The sequence below is a fragment of the Syngnathus floridae genome, chromosome 5 (assembly GCF_059516105.1).
Source record: "Syngnathus floridae isolate MCC-2025c chromosome 5, RoL_Sflo_1.0, whole genome shotgun sequence".
In the NCBI taxonomy this organism is placed as follows: Eukaryota; Metazoa; Chordata; class Actinopteri; order Syngnathiformes; family Syngnathidae; genus Syngnathus; species Syngnathus floridae.
Window position 1 is genome coordinate 96944 of NC_142417.1, and position 13877 is coordinate 110820.

The 13877-nt window shown below is 54.7% G+C and overlaps 2 protein-coding genes across 5 annotated transcripts; both read right to left on the reverse strand.

The window, feature by feature from the left end:
* Positions 1-199: 199 nt before the first annotated feature.
* Positions 200-6727, reverse strand: LOC148397243 (far upstream element-binding protein 3-like). Of its 3 annotated transcripts, none has more exons than XM_088377128.1 (18): positions 6286-6725; positions 5162-5252; positions 5000-5030; positions 4890-4936; positions 4732-4803; positions 4582-4639; positions 4290-4452; positions 4124-4222; positions 3943-4044; positions 3750-3852; positions 3583-3683; positions 3185-3323; positions 2968-3128; positions 2830-2897; positions 2672-2757; positions 2514-2585; positions 2290-2387; positions 200-2039 (listed from the first exon to the last, which is right to left on the reverse strand). In XM_088377128.1, exons 1-18 carry the CDS (start codon positions 6379-6381, stop codon positions 2031-2033), a joined length of 1596 nt encoding a protein of 531 aa, XP_088233254.1. In that variant the 5' UTR covers positions 6382-6725; the 3' UTR covers positions 200-2030. The 3 variants fall into 3 exon arrangements, with proteins under 3 accessions (XP_088233254.1, XP_088233253.1, XP_088233252.1); XM_088377127.1 differs by having other exon boundaries at positions 3928-4044; XM_088377126.1 differs by having other exon boundaries at positions 3750-4044; positions 6286-6727.
* A 4275-nt stretch (positions 6728-11002) lies between these two features.
* Positions 11003-13668, reverse strand: LOC148397244 (cip1-interacting zinc finger protein-like). Of its 2 annotated transcripts, none has more exons than XM_088377142.1 (7): positions 13040-13668; positions 12827-12955; positions 12654-12748; positions 12509-12587; positions 12350-12454; positions 12130-12277; positions 11003-12004 (listed from the first exon to the last, which is right to left on the reverse strand). In XM_088377142.1, exons 1-7 carry the CDS (start codon positions 13247-13249, stop codon positions 11982-11984), a joined length of 789 nt encoding a protein of 262 aa, XP_088233268.1. In that variant the 5' UTR covers positions 13250-13668; the 3' UTR covers positions 11003-11981. The 2 variants fall into 2 exon arrangements, with proteins under 2 accessions (XP_088233268.1, XP_088233267.1); XM_088377141.1 differs by having other exon boundaries at positions 12130-12280; positions 13040-13658.
* Positions 13669-13877: the final 209 nt, after the last annotated feature.

Here is a 13877-nt window from a genome sequence, read left to right on the forward strand (position 1 = left end):
GACACACGGCAAGCACACTAATAACTGGCCTACACTCATCACGTTACAACCACACGCGTTGGAGGGAGGCGCACACAACCGGGTATGACACCATCAATCAGGCCATCTGGACCAAGAATAAATAAATGAATAAGGGATCCATTATTAATGGAACGGAAAAGATGGCCGCCGCAGGACGTGTTCATAAAGACACAGGAAGTCAGAAAGAAGGAGCTTCTTTATTAGCCCTCATGGTTAAATCATCATGTTCACCTTCGTCTTCCTCACCCATCAGTCCATAAAAAGTCCAAGGTTACATTTGGACAAACGTCCATTAGAAAAACAAAACAAATCAAGTTTGGCGGAGCCGCGAAAAAACGAAACGGGGACGTCCCCAGCCATCCGTTTCCCGACCTTGGAGTCGCCGTCAGGGCCAACGAGCTAATTGGCTAATCGGCCGCTCTCGGGCTCGCCAGATGTTAGCTTTAGCATTTAGCATAGGAGTCTTGAGAAGAGCTTTTCCTTGTTGGCAGGTGACGACGGAAAAAAAAGAAAAAAAATCCTTGGGAAGCAATGACATGTTCACATAGCATTAGCAATTGTAGTACATTATCAAAGCCAATATTGCTCAAAATTTGGAGTGATTCAAGAGATGGGGAATTCCCGTTCCGAATCACTACCGCAGCATTTTTATAGAACAGACGATACCATTGACTTTGTGGCTGGGTTAGGGGCCTCCTCTATGAAAACCATAAATCGGATTTATCAAATACTCCCTAATCATTATAAAGCAAACAAAACAAAATTGATTCTGATGTGACATGTAGCATTAGCATATTAGCTCATGATCAAACCAAATATTCATAAACATTTAAATAGAGCCCTGAACCCAACTCCTCATCATCATGGTCACGCACGCGCGCGCACGCACGCACACACACACACACACACACACACACACACACACACACACACACACACACACACACACACACACACACACACACACACACCTGACAAAACATCTGTGGTCCGACACACGCTATGCTATGCTAGCGCCAAGCTAGCACCCTCCTTTTGCTGAGGCCAAGTGAAAACGGAAAGACGGTGGTGAATAAAGTGATAAAACAATAAACAGAGTGGGAACATGAATGAATGCAAACTCATGAAAAAAGGACCGCTCTGACTTTAGCCACAAACAGGAAACTTAAGCGCTAATGTGCTAGTTTGGCACCACCCACAGAGAAAACAAAGAGAGCATCACCTTATGCGGTAAACAACATTAAAAACTAGAAAACCAGGAAGAGGAACAAAATCGCACGGCATCACTAGCACGTGGCCATCCGAGTCATGGCGAGACCGACGGCTGGCTCCATTGAAAAAGTGACGTCCGTCCGTCCGTCCGTCCAAGTGTAAAGAAGCACACTCGTGGCTTTCTTTCCTTAAGGCTGGCTGACAGACAAGAAACGGGGAGCTAAAGTGCTCATTTGATGGAATTTGCCATTCCTTCAAACTCATCCTCGTGACAGGCCGCAAGCACTTTAGCCACCGACAGCTGCGCGCACATATTACGCGCGCCGACCAAAAGTTCCACCGCGCCGTCCTGAGTCCGACCCCACAATAGACAAGATTTAAGAACCCAAAGAAAAACAAACTTAGTCACTATTGCTAGCATATCCAAATTGCGGACTTCTGATGTCAGTCACCTTTTTGTCCGACGCCATGAAATCATCCACAGAGAAAAAAAAAAGGCATAACAATCTGCAGCATGCTTAAAACTATATTGTCGTCGTCTTCCTCAAGACTGCGAGGCATCACGTGGTGAAAAGACAAAGAAAAAAAACAAAAGGTGGTGTGAACTTTGTTCAAACTTGTCCGCGGTGGGATTGGATTACACCCAAGAAAAAAAGGCCAAACAGGAAGTCCAACAATTCGGAGGTTAAAACCAAAAGAGCACTTCCTGTGTCTGCTGCTAATTTGCTCTTCGAAAGGAGGGAGGGAGGGAGGGAGGGAGGGAGGCGTGGCGTCCGAGGGATGGAGGGAGGGGCCTCCTAGTGATCCTACAGAGACAGGAAATAACATTGTCAACATCAAATAGGCCGTGTCAAAAACAACGCAAAAAGCAATTCAAGGCAAAGTGCAAATATGAACCCAGCTATTGGGCACTGTTAGTGAGCCGGCCCGCGCAGGGCCTAAAGGATTGACCGAGCCCAGCGAAACCCCTTTGCCGCCCCCTACTGGCCGGTCGCAGCGGGCTTCGGCACGAAGCGGCCGGATGTGTGTGTGATGACATCGCTACCCGTGCTCTACCTGGATCTGGGCGGGGTTCCACAAGTAGGGCTGCTGGCGGTAATACTCAGCCAGCGCCGCCGTGTAGTCGGGCAGCGAACTCTGCTGGGACGACTGACCTGAGCGAGTGCGCACGCACGCACACACAAACGAGAAACACGCACACACACACAAAGGGACCCCGGCGACGTCACAAGCAGCCATCGAGTCGAGTAAAAAGTGTGATAAAAAGTGTTTTGGCGTACTTTGTTTCTTGTAGTAGTCCTCCCACGCTTTGCCATAGTCACTCATCACGCCGGCGGGCTGGCCCTGCGGACCTGCACGCACGGGGGCACAGAGATGAGGAGTTGCCACGGAGATGGCGGGGGGGGGGGTTAGGGTTAGGGTTAGGGTTACGGGTTACCGGGGTCCTGCTGCGTGGCGTTCTGCCAGCCCGTCTGGTAGGTGTTCCCCCACACGCCCGTCAAGAAGGTCTGAGCAGCCCCGCAGCTGCAAAAGCATCACATCAATGCCTTGCGGAGAGGAGCGCGCACGCCGCTGTGATGGCGGGCGGGGACCTACTTCTGGTGGGCGGGCCCTTGTGCAAAGGGGCCGAAGCCGAATCCTCCGTTACTCACGATGCCGGAACCCTGCAGACAAAAGAAGGCGCAGGGGCGAGAGGGCGTGTGGGCATCCCGGCCCCAAACGCGTCTCACCCACCCCGATTTTGTCGTCGATGAGCTGCCGCGCGTGCTCCATCTGCTGCGCCGAGCCCCGGATGGTAAAGACGCGGGCGTTGGGGTCGGTAGAGGGCGGCGGGTTCCTCTGGAGCTCCACGTGGGCGCCAGACTGCTGGTTGATGCTCTTGATGCTTTCGCCACCTGCGAGCTCAGTCCTTAGCTTGGCGCTTAGCATCACGGCGGCGGCAACGGCTTGCCTTTGCCGATGACCAGGCCGCACTTGTCTGCCGGGATGGTGTAGGTGACCTCCTGCAGGGGTCCGGGGGAACCCATGGTCCAATCCCCGCGGCCTCTGGCCCGGTTGGCCCTCAGCGCCGAGCCGAAGCCGTCGCGCTCCTGAACGGCGGAAGGAGGAAGGGAGTGAGTGAGGGAGGGAGGGAGGGAGGGAGGGAGGCAGGCAGGGAGGAAGGAAGGAAGGAAGGAAGGAAGGAAGGAAGAAAGGAAGGAAGGAAGGAAGGAAGGAAGGAAGGAAGGAAGGAAGGAAGGAAGGAAGGAAGGAAGGAAGGAAGGAAGGAAGGAAGGCCAAAGCATTTGAGACCAAGACAAAGCCAACAACGCTGCCTGCTTTCAAAGGCTAAATGGATCTGGGGCTTACCTGCGCCGTCCGGATGAGCTCGTTGATGAGATGCAGCGCGTGCTGACAGCGTTCCGGCTGGCCCATCACCATGGCAACGCGCTCCGGACTGACGCCGTCGTCTGCGGAGGAGACGAGGGCCACGCTAAGGTTCCCCCCGAAACCGACGGGGCGCGAGCGGGCGCTACCTGTTTTAAACTGGACGCGCACTCCAGCGTCATTCTGAATCTTCTTGATCATTTCGCCGTTGCGGCCGATGACGATGCCCACCGCAAACCTCGGAACGGGAACCTGCCAAAAGAGGGAAGGAGAGGCGGCGGCGTCAGGCCCGTCCAGGCCCGGCGAAGCGGATCGAGCGCCTTTTACTTCAGCCGCGCGTACGTCAAGGCCGGCTCCTCCCGGCCGGGCAGAGAAGTCGCCGCGTCCCCCCCGGAAGTCGCCGTCCTTCTCCCGGATCACCTCCAGCACCAGCTCCTTGGCCGCCTGCAACGGACACGCTTCAGAGAAAGCTCGCGCTCGGGCCGGAGAGTGAATCAACGTGGATCCGGGAGGCTTTGGGCACCTGAACCTTGTACGGGTCGCCGGAGATGCGGAGAGGTTTATCTGCTCCCGTGGGCATGGGACCGTCTTGGATCATCATCATCTTCACACCGGCGCGCTCCTGACGTGCACACCGGGCCGAGGTCAACGAACGCACGCGCGCCGGAGCGAGCAGAAGACTCCCTTACCTGCAGCTGCTTGATGGTTTCGCCCCCCCGGCCGATCACCAGCCCCACCTTGCTGGCCGGGATCAGCATCTCCTGCACCAGGGCTCCGCCCTCCAAGTCGCCGGGGAAGCCGGGGCCGTTCCTGCAGCGCTCCACGATTTGAACCAGGAGACGCTTGGCCTGCCTACGCCGCGCACACGCACAACCACCTCAAAGCTTCATTGATATGCAAACACGCAAAGACACGTGCGCTCGTACTGACGCAAAGACGCAAACGCAAAGCGAGCATAGCAGCGGCACGTCGGCCACTCACTCGATGCACTCGGGCGTCCCGGTCAGGGAACAGGGCCGCTCCAGCAGACCGCCGCTATCTAGGCAGGGTCACACGCGCGCGCACACACACGCACGCACGCCATCAGCAGGGGCGCCAGCCACGGGCCCGTTGCTAGCGGCCGGGACTCACCGGCGGCGATCTGGATCTTGCATCCCGACTCCAGCTGGATCCTGGTGATCTGCTCGCCGCCCCGGCCAATGACTGCCACGCACGCGCGCACACGATTGTGAGAAGGCGCGGGCGGGCGGGTGAGCAAGCGGGCGGGCGGGCGGAGGACAGCCACTTACTGAAGCCCACCATCCTGTCGGGGACCTTGTAGTCCTCCGTCAGCACCCTGAAACACGCACAGCCGCTCAAGATGCCGCACTGGGCTGCAGCGCACGTGCAGCGCTCATACCTTTGGTGGCCCCCTGCTGACACTTGGCTACCTAAACCCAAACACACAGGCGCACAAACAGAGACGATGTCAGTCAGCAAGCTAACACGCTAAGTGAGACAACATCACGGCATACGATCCAAAAGAGCACCGAGGACATCGTGGGTCGGCCGCAGCTCTCACCTGCGTCGTCTCGCTTGTAATAGAGCGACGGCTCAGCGCTCGCCGGCGAGCCGTCCATGTGCGGCACCGCCTCGCCCATCTTTCCCACCATCTGGGGAGCGCAGGAAGTGTGCTCATTGGGCCACGCTAACACAACAGGTTTGCGTGCTTGTAAGCGCGAACGCCCGCCGAGAGGCAAATGGAGCGCTTGTGCGCCAGTCGCTGCGCTAAACTTTTTTGTCCGTTAGCTTGTTAGCTGCTAAGTGGACAAATGGATGATCATTGACACGTCCATGGGGAGGGGAGGGGAGGGGCAGGGGAGTTCCCCGAGTCAGGGCACGCAGCGTTCATGTTGACGGAGACATGTCAAATCATTTGCGAGTACCAGCAAGTTTGTTGACTCTGGGCTGAGCGGCCGGGCCTGGCCCGGCCTAGCTACTGGCCCGGGGACCGCTGTTTAGAGAGAACCGTGTTCGCATAGGAAAGGTGATGCATGCCAGGGAAAGTCAAAGTTGACCTGAATTAGTGCAGCAAAGGGTGCTGTTGAAGGCTTGCTTGCTTGTCTGAGAGTTCAAGACATCGTGTTTGCGTTTGACCCGAGTCAATCTGGAAATCGGGGTCTACATGACAAAACTTCATAATTTGGACCCCACACGTGTGTGTGTGTTTTCACTCGGAGCCCTTCAGTTTACCGAGTTAGTCTACAAACAAATGTGTGTTACTTAGTATACTAGACAAGTCGTTGATTGTTAAGTTAGTTTGTTGGTGAGTTCAACAAGTTGTCAGGCCGAGCGACACGTGTGGACGCCAACAACCTCCCCCAACCCGTCGTCGTTTCACCCCCCCCCCCCCCAACTTTGGCGTGACAGCTCGTCAAAGTCTCCCCCCAAAAGTCTCTCCCGGCGGGGGCGGGAGGATTGGGGGGCCTTGTGTCAGTAGCGTAAAAGTCGTCCAAAGTGGCTCAACTAGCTTAGCCTGCTAGTTGGCGTGCGTGCGCGCTGCGCTCGCGCGCGTCTGGTCCAAGTTGCGAGCGGTCGGCGGTCCGAAAGCAAGCAAAAAAAGTGTGCGGACTCGACGGAAGAGGCGCGTTGGGGGACTGCGGGGGTGCGGGAGTCTGTGGCCGGCGGCCCCTCGGCGGAGGTTACCTGGCGGGCCCGCTGCAGCGCGTCGGCCAGGCCGTCCGACTTGAGCGCCGGCTGGCCGATCGAGGCCTGTCCTCCAGCCTGCACCAGCTCCGCCATTACAGCGCCACTAGCTCGCTAGCCGTTAGCCTGCTAGCGCTAGCTCAGCTCTCGGCCGGGCGCAGATGCTCTCCTAGGGCACAGAGGGCTCACTCGACGGACCGACCGGTTGGCCGGCCCACCCGCCCTCACAATTCCGGGGCGAGACGCGAGTAGGAGAGGAGGTGGCGAGCCGGCACCATTGCGCTCGTGCGGCAAGGAAGGAGCGGAAAGTGGACGGAAGAAGGCTTTTGAAGAAGCGTCGCGCTCGTTCCAACTCGTCGAGCGCGTCCTGTCGCGCCGAGGAGACGATCTGTGCCGCGCGCGGCTGTCTCAGCTGGCTGTCGCTTCCGCTTCCGCGTCGAATCACGTGGTCCCGCGGGCGCCACAGGTGGCAGACTAAAGTTCCCAAAACGGTGCCCGAAAAGTTCCCCGACGGCAAGGACTCTTGACAACGAGTGCAAACACGCCGCCTCGTTTGCAACCCCTGTCCCGTTGCCTATACTGTAGGATACGCGCGCACGTAGTCTGGCCCCTTACTCCCCAGTGTACCATCAATCATTGATTTGTGCATGGCTTTGGGGCCTACATTACACCATTAAATTGAAGAAGAAGAAGAAAAAAGAAAGGATAACTAGGTTAACATTGTTTACTTGCAATTTGATGTTTTCACTCATAATGCAATCTGCACGATTGACCTGTTTTTCACTTATGTTGCAATCCGCATAATGCATATGCACGCTCGGATGTTTCCCGTCGACGTCCAACAAACTCGTGACGTCTTCCACTTCACTCGATGCACGCGCACAAGTCAAGAAGCGGCTTCTTCGCCGTCCTGACTCTGGGCCGCGTGACCGTGGTGGTCTTCCTCTCCCCTCGCCCCAAATTTTTCAAGAAATATTGAAAAGGCTGTTTTTTTTTTGCGCGTAACGACGCTACTGCCGATAAAAGACAAAGATCCGGATTAGACGCGCTCCCTTTTCAAGGCGTGTTTGTCGCTCTGTGCCTTAGCAAAGCGAATGACGTGGATGCATGTTGAAAGGATGTGCACCTTGGTTTCTAGTTGAAGAGAGCGTGTTTGTTTCAAAAACGTTGAGCCCAACTGTCAAATGTTTATTCAAGTGAAGATGCAATACTACCATTGAAATGACATTTCCATGCAAAACGGCCAAATAGATTGGGTGTCGAGCCAGGGTGGACCAATGCCATTCTTGGAGTCGCATTGCTTAGTCAGGCATGCAAGAAAACACGGAGAAAGGGAGTCAATCATGTCGGAGGGATCTATTTTGGTTGGCCCGTTTGTAAAAATGTTGTGCTCCCCCCTCCCCCCAATTTCCACTCAGTCAAGTGAGTCATGTTGGCAAACGCGCCCTCACAAGATTCTCAAGGCCGTCCGTCCGTCCGTCCGTCCGCATTCGTCACTTCCTTTCTAGCCGAGAAGACGAAGAGGAGCAGAAGAGGAGAGCCGGCGTTTGGCTGCTCTTGTTTAGGCCTACGTGCAGCTTAGATTCATTGACACCACCACCACCACCACTACCACTCATGTCAAATCTTACCAAGTGTCACGGAATTCCATCAAAACGCTTTACAGTGACTGCGTGTTTGTTTGTTTTTTTACACAATTATCTCCCGTTCTCAAATAGACAAACAATACACACACACACACACACACACACACACACAGACCAACCTTCACCACCCCCTACAAAGACGAGACACACAAACCGATAGAGAGCCACAAGTACACGCACAGTCCCCCTCAATGGTCCTCCCCCAAAATGTGCCGTAGCCCCCCCCTCCCTCCCTCCCCGCGACCTTGCGCAGCTGGTGCCGCTGAAAGGAATCGAGCCTGCAGCCAATCCACGCTCACCTCGGTTGGCGCGCCATTGTGTCCGAGGCAAATGTTCTTTTGTGGTCCCTTTTCACCATTTTGACCTTTTCATCATCTCATAGGGACGCAAAGTACTTGACCTCTCGCCCCACCCGCACTTGCAAGCACGCACGCGTGCGTGGGCGCGTGCGCATAACGCCCATCGGCGCGCTTTCGGCGACCATGCACGTCCACGAATGCGTCTACAATGAAGTCAATTTGCGCCGATTGCGGGGAAAGGTCCGAATTCGGGTCGGGAAAGCGTCGAATCCCGTCGACACGCCTCAGCGGACGGAGCCGCTTGCGCGTGAAAAAGAAAGGGTGCTTGTGTCGGGCAGGTGCTGCATGGAGCCACCGGCACCGACATCAGCGGGGACACATGCTTCAATTGTCTCTACATCTATCTGCATGTGTCCTCGGAGGTGCAGGCGGGCGGGCGGGCGGGCGGGCGGGACGGGTGGGGGTACTAATGAGTGCTTATTGTCTTCATGTCCATTACGACTGCTTCAATTCATTAGCACTGCGCGCGTCTACAATGAAGTCAATTTGCAGACTTGCATTGAAAAGTTCTTGACGACGGGCCAGAGAAATCCAAAACAAAGGAAGCTAAAAGTCTTATCAGTGTGGTGGGTGCATGGGAGTGAAAAGATTGGATTGGACTGAATGCAAATGGAAGAATGGATTTGAATGACTTCGAAGAGGTGACCGACTCGTCGCGGGACATCCATCACAAACCACTAAACGTCTATCAATTGGCAATCTTTACAAAATAGTCACTTTTGACGCACCAAAACGTGACAAAAGGTATCTGGACACACACACACAAATTACACACGTGTGTGTGTGTGTGTGTATGTGTATATATATATATATATATATATATATATATATATATATATATATATATATATACACATACATACCTACATACATAACAAATATATCAATACACACAGACACACACACACACACACATCTAGACGCACTATTCTGAAAATTGAATAACGTCAATCTCTATTTCACGGCTATCACATCATTACGCACACAGACCGATTGTGTATGCGCGCACTGGGCGCATGTCTGCTTCCTAAAAATACAAATTGAGAGGCAAGCGAGCAGCAATCGAGCTCAGCAGGGCTCCACCTGCCTTCTCACCGTGAGTGACACGCATGCGCATCTTTGCGGCTGCATTGCCCCTACCCCTTGGGGCGAGAGTAAACCTTCGTCACAATTTCTTTCATTTAAATAAAGAAATATCAAATCATTTCACGCAGTCAGTACAAATCCCGCTGTGCTACGTTAAAATCTCTATTATTCATAAATAAAGTTTCTGATCTATGTCAAGTTTTGCGCGGTTCCTCCCATTTGATCGCAATCCCAATTGACGATGGCGACCATTGTCTAGTGACGTCACATTGTGGTACGACATCTAAACTCAGACCTCCCGGTTCAAAGGGTTGTTGCGCATGGGGCTCGGGTTCTAGTGGGATTTTTCCTACTTTCCATTTTCCACGAATGCAGTTTTACAGTTTGTCGTCATGGGAGCGCGGCGCGCTAATTGCACCTTAATTGCAGGTTAGCCGCCAAGGACGCCTGATCACAGGGGGGCGGGGCGGTAGTCCGCCTGTCACTCACACGTCACTTGAGCGCACGCAAGAGCGGGGAACACACGCGCGCACGCACCTTGATGAACACTCTCCAACGAGCGCGCGCGCACACACTTGTCGTTCGCGTGGAGGAGCAATTGCAAATCTGAGCAAGTGAAAAAAGTCAAGCAGCGCAACGACGGCGTCAAGTCACGCGCGTGTTCGTTCGAAAGGAAAGAGCGTGCGCGCCCGCGCGCGCAGAAGAGGGACGCGCGTCCTTGGACTTAATGGCTTGTCAATGACAAAAGACGCGCGCTCGCTTGCAAATGGAGTTTAAGAGAAAGAAAAAGCTCGTCAGGAGCTCAGTCGAGGCACTTTTGTGACCTTGCGGCAGCTGAGCTTTTATGGAGGACAGGGAAGAGAAGAAAAAAAACATCAGTGAAAAGCATTTTCAAACTATTTCGTTGCATGTTCCAATGACGATTTTCATTCAGGCCGATGAGAGTCAAGAGCCGATCACAATTCAAATCCTCACATGCCAATTGTTTGATTTATCCATCTATCAATTGCTTGCTATTGTCGTTACTAAAGCTTTGGGAATTTGCCCTTAGTCTAAGCGTCGCAATTCCAAGAGTATTGCTGATGTGTTGAAAAATGAGTTTGAGGGCGCACGGTGCGGTTCTGCGGCGGCCCGCGAGGCGGGACAGGAGAAGCGGCCGTATGCCCTCACACCATTTTGCTTCGCTTTGCGCGAGAAAGCGGCAAGGCCACTCGATGGGGAGGCTACGCGTTAGGTCCAGATTGAACGAACACGCGGTGTTTGCGACGCCAAGGTTACACTGCATGGCACAGGCGCACCATGCATGCAGCCGTCTGCTTTCTTTGGGGGCCAATCAATAAGTCATTATGCCACCATGCAAGTGCACGTGCAGGGTCTTTTTCTTGAGCGTCCTTGGCGGGCGAGCCCGCTAGATCAAGCGCCGCTCGCTCGCCCGCCCGCTCGCTCGCTCGCTCGCATGCACAACCCGGCAGACGCATGCGCGCGTTTATTTCCACCTGACGCGGCAGCGCAAAAAAACAAATAAAACTCGCGCACGCGCGCGCCATTGCCTCTGTTCAAATACATCCAGCAAGTGAGACATGCAGAGCTGCATGGAGAAAGAAAAGCAGCCACAACCAAAACAGATATTTGTCCCCGTGCACAATTTCATTTCATAATTGCTAGGCGTAATCATGACAATTGCAAACTCACAGTTTTGTGTCTTCCTAAAAGTGACATCACACATGTCAAATGTTGGCTGTTTTTGGACAATTCCGATTTCAGCGTGCGTCGTCAGCAATTGCGTCAAAGTTTCAAAAATCAAAATCAATCAGTCCCTCAACCAAAGCACTTGTTCACAAATACATATAAAGCATGATCTGTAGACGACCCTCTTGTACTGGATTCACATTGCTAAAGAACCCGTGCGAAATAAAATCATTCTGCCACCCAATGCAATGAGAATACACGGCAAACATCTACCGACACACTTTGACAAAGATCAAAGATGATGACCGTTATTTTGCTACTCGGATCAACTGTCAGCGATTTGTGCAGGCTGCAGGCTTAGGGCGCCTTTCCAAGCCCGCTGTAAAAGGCTGCCTCTCCGTCGCCATCTGCTGGCGGCATTGCCTCATCACCACTCAAAGGCAAGCGGCGTCGCTCAAAGGCAAGGAAGGAAGGATGGAGGGAAAGTTGCGAGAAAGGAAGGGAAGAAAGAAAGGAGAGAAGGAAGCAAGAAAAAAGCAAGTAAGCAAGCAAGCGAGTAAGCAAGCAAGGGAGGAAGGAAGCAAGGAAGGGAGGAAGGGAGCAAGGAAGGAAGGGAGGAAGGGAGCAAGGAAGGAAGGGAGCAAGGAAGGAAGGGAGCAAGGAAGGAAGGAAGGAAGGAAGGAAGGAAGGAAGGAAGGAAGGAAGGAAGGAAGGAAGGAAGGAAGGAAGGAAGGAAGGAAGGAAGGAAGGGTGCAGCTTCAGCCGGGGCGTTAGTACACAAAAGCGCCCATTGGACGTTCTTGTCAGCATCTCGCTAATCATTTTTTTTGAAACCGTGATTTCTGCAAATATTATCCCAAATCAGCTACAACTAGCTGTCAAGTGAGGTCACTTCCCCCGCGCTTCCTTCCACCCGTCATGGGCTTCTAGGTCGGCCACCTGCGCGGGCGGAAGGATGAGAGCAGTTATTGGGGGCAGGCTGCCCAATGGCCAGCCAGCCAGCCAGCCAGCCAGCCAGCCAGCCAGCCAGCCAGCCACCAAGAGTCAAAAAGGGGCCGGCTCACCTGTCGAGCGAGCGAGCGAGCGAGCGGCCGCCTCGTCTTCGGCCGGTTCTGACGCCATTTCCTGCTTTGCCCCACCCCCTTCCGCTTCAAAACAGCCAATGGCATCCACGGTGATGAGCTCCTGCCCCTGAGCCTTCTGGGCACGCACCTTCTGAGAGGGGCGCACGCTCGTCAGCGGGTGCCGGCCGGCCGACGGACGGACGGACGGACAAACTCTCACCTGCACCTTGTGCTTGTCCGACTTCATGTGCTCCACAAACTTCCGGGGCGTCTTGAAATGACGACGGCACGCCGCGCAGAACGGCCGGGCCACACGCTTGAGCGCCTGTCAGAAAACAAATGAGGCTGGGAAACGCGCACACGCCATCCATCAACTCACTTTGTGTCGTTTGGTCTGGCGATGGCTGATGACATCCTGGCTAAAGTCACGCTGACAAGTGTCGCACCAACGGCGTCTCCTGGCGGACAAAGCACGTCACAGCAAAGCCGGCGCCTGCGTTTGCCTGGAATTCGTAGGTTCCTACCTGTTGGTGAGCGCGCGCGTGACGACACTGACGGAATGCGCCATCTCCTCCCATTTGCTCACGTGATCTGAGCTGCTCATGTGCTCCACAAACATCTAAACACACGCACGCAGGTCAAAGATGATGGCTGCGAAAGTCTGGCGCTTGGCTTGCCTCCCTCCCGCCGTCGGCACCTGCATGGTGGAGCAGGTGACCCCGCACAGGTGACAGCGAAGCCCCGGAGCCGCCCGCCGCTCGCCGGCCATCTTGAAGGCGCGACCGTCGCCGCGCCGCTGGATAGTCACCTTCAGCGTCGACGCGCTCTGGACAAGGCGCGAACACGGCAAGTGTTTCGGCGCTGCTGCGACAACGTGGTCGGCGCGGGGGCGACGACAAGTTTGACTCACCGGGCAAGTTTGGTAGCCGTGGCGACTCCCTGCTGCTGCTGCTGCTGCTGCGTTTGCTGGCTCCGGAGGACCAACTCCATCGCTGCTGTCATCGGAGGGGAAAAGAGGCGGACGTTCCGGAGCAGCGCCCTGGCGCGCCGCTCCGACTCGCGAGTCCACCCGCGAGTCCGCGCCCTCGTCACCGGCGGTCGACATGGCGGCGGTCGACATGGCAGCGGTCTCCTCGGCTCGACATTGAAAGGCACTTCAGGCGACAACGTCCATCGTCCTTCAATTGCTCAGCCCTGTTGAAGCCAATTCAAGGTGTCGCGTTTGTTGGACCGGTAGAAGTCATCCCCTGACGTCGCGAGTGCTCGGGAATGCGGCAGCGACTCGCTTCCGGGTTTTGACGAAAGACGCTTGGCGAGCGAAAACCTTTTCTCGTCGTCTCCAATGAATCCCAAAGCGGCTTTTGAAGCCCTTAGAAGTGAGCCCGTCGGGGGCTCATCGGTCGTGTTGGGGTTCCGATGCTTCGGAGCGTGTATCGAGTCATCCAGGAAGTGTTTAGTGGAGCGCTCATCGAAGCATGTGTGGTTGGTTGTGGAGTGGTGACGTCATCGATGACTTCGTCTGCTCGACGGGTGCCGTGATTGGCTGACACACAGACAAGGCTTTGTCTGCTCGACGGGTGCCGTGATTGGCTGACACGTAAAAGCCTCTTGCTCGCGCAATTGGAGTTTCTGTGCTACAATAGGAGATTCTTTGCAAACGAACCGTTTTCATGGAGCCTGCGAGAAAAGGGAAGGAAACATTCCTCAGTGTGGGAACATTTTGATCTCATTTCCCCAAATAAGGTGTT